This window comes from Poecilia reticulata, linkage group LG8, assembly GCF_000633615.1.
Source record: "Poecilia reticulata strain Guanapo linkage group LG8, Guppy_female_1.0+MT, whole genome shotgun sequence".
In the NCBI taxonomy this organism is placed as follows: Eukaryota; Metazoa; Chordata; class Actinopteri; order Cyprinodontiformes; family Poeciliidae; genus Poecilia; species Poecilia reticulata.
The window spans coordinates 10555838-10558807 of NC_024338.1; the positions used below are offsets into that span (position 1 = coordinate 10555838).

The 2970-nt window shown below is 40.1% G+C and overlaps 1 protein-coding gene across 1 annotated transcript in view; it reads left to right on the top strand.

Annotated features, from left to right (window-relative positions):
* The window catches only part of LOC103468598 (brain-specific angiogenesis inhibitor 1-associated protein 2-like protein 2), a 46746-nt gene that overhangs the window by 2243 nt on the left and 41533 nt on the right, over positions 1-2970 (top strand). The window contains exons 3-5 of the mRNA XM_017306116.1: positions 333-419; positions 1996-2057; positions 2163-2234. Coding sequence (XP_017161605.1) covers positions 333-419; positions 1996-2057; positions 2163-2234 — 221 coding nt within the window. The remainder of the gene's footprint in view (positions 1-332; positions 420-1995; positions 2058-2162; positions 2235-2970) is intronic.

Genomic DNA, 2970 nt, shown 5'->3' on the forward strand with positions numbered 1-2970 from the left:
CTTGATTCATACCAAGATTAAAAAACACACACGTGGGATATTTTTACTAATTACATGTGTCCAAATAAACAGGGATGGAAATAAATGCACGCCACACTTTTCAGCTAATTTATTGAGGAAAAATGTTTTCTTTCCTACCACCTTCAGTTTTGCATCCATCACATAAAGTGTAATTGAAACGAACGTGTTTGTGTTACAAATATTTTTTAAAAAAGTGATAAAGCTTAAGCAGATATGAATGTACTTATTGCAAGACTGTGATGATAAAGTGTGTCCGTACGGCAGACGTGTCTCTGAAAGCACGACTACTTTTTGTTTTTTCTCTGTTTCAGACCTTGTTGTCAGCAGCGAGGCTTACTTCACGGCGCTTTCAAAGATCGGAGAGAGAGCTTTCTACTCCTCGTCGTCCCACTCCCTGGGTACGTGACGTCGCCGCGTAGCTTCGCCGGGACGCGTTCGGTTTGTCATCGAGGTCATTTATTAAACGCAGGCTCTCCGCCGCGTCGAGAGGATCAAAGTTTAACCTCCGGCCGTGTTTTATTGCTCCCCTGCAAACACAGCGGTGAATGTGTAATGCGCGTTGCTGCGGATTTCCCTTGATGTGTTTGAAAAGCTGTTCTGAGAAGGAGGTATTCCACGTTTTTAGCAGTCAGAGAGCAAGTCTTTCTGGTTTCCAGCTCAGAGCTAAAATGACAAYGTCAGGTTAAACACCTCGCATACAGGGCGGGTGTGCAGGTGKGAGTTTTCTTTCAGTTACTCTGAAAGAACAAATCAATCTTTCAAAATGCAAACAGAAAGTCTTGACAGGCGTCTGGTSTCTCTTCTGTCGTTACAAAATGTTCAGAGCAACAGTTTTGTTGGCGTTTGAGCCCAACAAAATGTGAAAATAGCTAACAGTGACCACATTATATCACCTRTATCGGCACAACTAGTAGAAATATGCTCAGAGTCCTTGAAATAAATGGTTGTTATGGAGACTCAGTTGCCCCCAAGCTGCCACTCTTTGCTTTAGAGAGGTTCTTTTTTGTCTTTCTKACCATTCTGCGGTGAAAAGATGTGCCAGTGACTTCCTGTTCTTAATCCGCAGCAGTTAATATAATGACGGCACAATCTTTACCTCGGGAGCAGATTCAAACTGGAAGGTTTCCCACCATCTTACAAGTGTGTTTGTAGGAATTATTTGCTCATTCTTCAAGAAGAGCACCTCTGAGGTCGGACACTGTTGCTGGACATCTCGAAATCCGTTCTGTCGTTTTGAGGTCAGCGCTCTGTGCGGTCCAGTTGAGCTTTCTCCCACTCTTTGAATTGGACCAGGTGATGCAAGGCCTTCATGCATCTGTTCAACAAAACTGTGTATCTGACACTTCTGACCAAAAGCTTCAGTCATGATCYGTACCTCTAGAGAAGCCAAACGGACCGATAAGTGGATTTTAGTTTTGCCTCGTTCATTGTCACTAAAATTAAACCCCATTCTGCCTATTAATCTTCATCTGACCGTCACTCACGAACAGGAAACCRACACCTTTCTGTCATTCACATCCCTTGTCGTTAAGTCGACCAAATTAATCCGACCATTTCGTGCTTTGATTTTCAGTTAGCATGTACATTAAAAAAAACCTCCACAAGATTCAAACACCGAATCAAATTGTTTCAGCTTTTATTTTGCGACACTCGTAAATGTTCCTTTATTTAAATGTAGCTCTAACAAATCGTACCGAGTTCAGAACAATGCATCGATGAGAGCCCTGAAGAAGAAGGCGAGATAGTCCAATAAAGCGTCAAACAGTAACCACTTCCTGCCCGGAGAATAAAGCTCTGAACAACAAGCTCACATAAAAATATAAACATTTTACAGATTTATTAGTCTGTGATAAGTTATTTACCRCCTGAATTAGATTACGTAGCTGTGCCACGGGTTTCATGTGTACTTAAGCGCCGCAGGTTAACGATCAGTGAGGGAATCCGCTCACAGCAAACTGCAYTCTTATCTTCAAGGAGATGTCCTGATCCAGATCGCCGACAACCAGCGGAGACTCACCTCAGAGCTGGAGGGAGTGGTAAATGACGCCAATGTTGATCAGATTACCGGTTTAGTCACCGGTCAGGCTTTTTTTCTTTTTTTTTGTTGACACCAAAGCGAACTGTGTTCATCTTTTTTCCAGTTCCGCAACTTCAGTGTGGAAGTCCTGCAGGTGATGGAGAGCAGCGTTCAGATGGACTTCGACTACATCTCAGTGAGTGAGAGTCCATGTGACGAGTGATGTCGTCACAACAAAGATGCAAAACGATAAAGTAATAGTCAGGAAAATGATGAGATTYATGAATTCATTGGTCATTTTTATAACCCTATCAGAAGCTATGCGTGCCGTGTCACCGTGGCAACAAAGTGTGACTCACATCTTCRACACAATATTTGAAATCCAACATTAAAKATATACCCGATCCCRTTTTCAGGAAYAATTATGAAGCAAACTGTTTTAGCTGAATGTTAAATCTGCTATTCAGAAGAGAAAAATKAAAATKTGGACAATAACAAATCAGACCTGTAACATAAATATAAAGGCGAGCTTTACTTCTGTTTTCTGTAATGTACGACAGAGTATTACACTGTTTAAAAAAAAAGTCTCTAATTTACTGTAAAATACCGGCAGCTGTGGTTGYCAAAGTTTTACTGTACATACATTAAAATTCAATATTTACGAATASAGAATTTATTCGTAAATAATAAATTTTGTAAAAATCATCAACCACAGTGCTGATTTTTTTACAGTGTAGGGCCACGCTGAGAAAATAAATAAATAAAATTACAAGGRTATGATCGTAGTATCACAAGAATAAAGTCACAATATTTTGAGAATAAGTGGTAATATTACCAGAATAAAGCTCGTACAAGAATAAAGCCATAATATTAACAAAACAAAATCAAAGTATTTCAACTTCCTGGTAATATTACAACTTTATTCTTGAGAT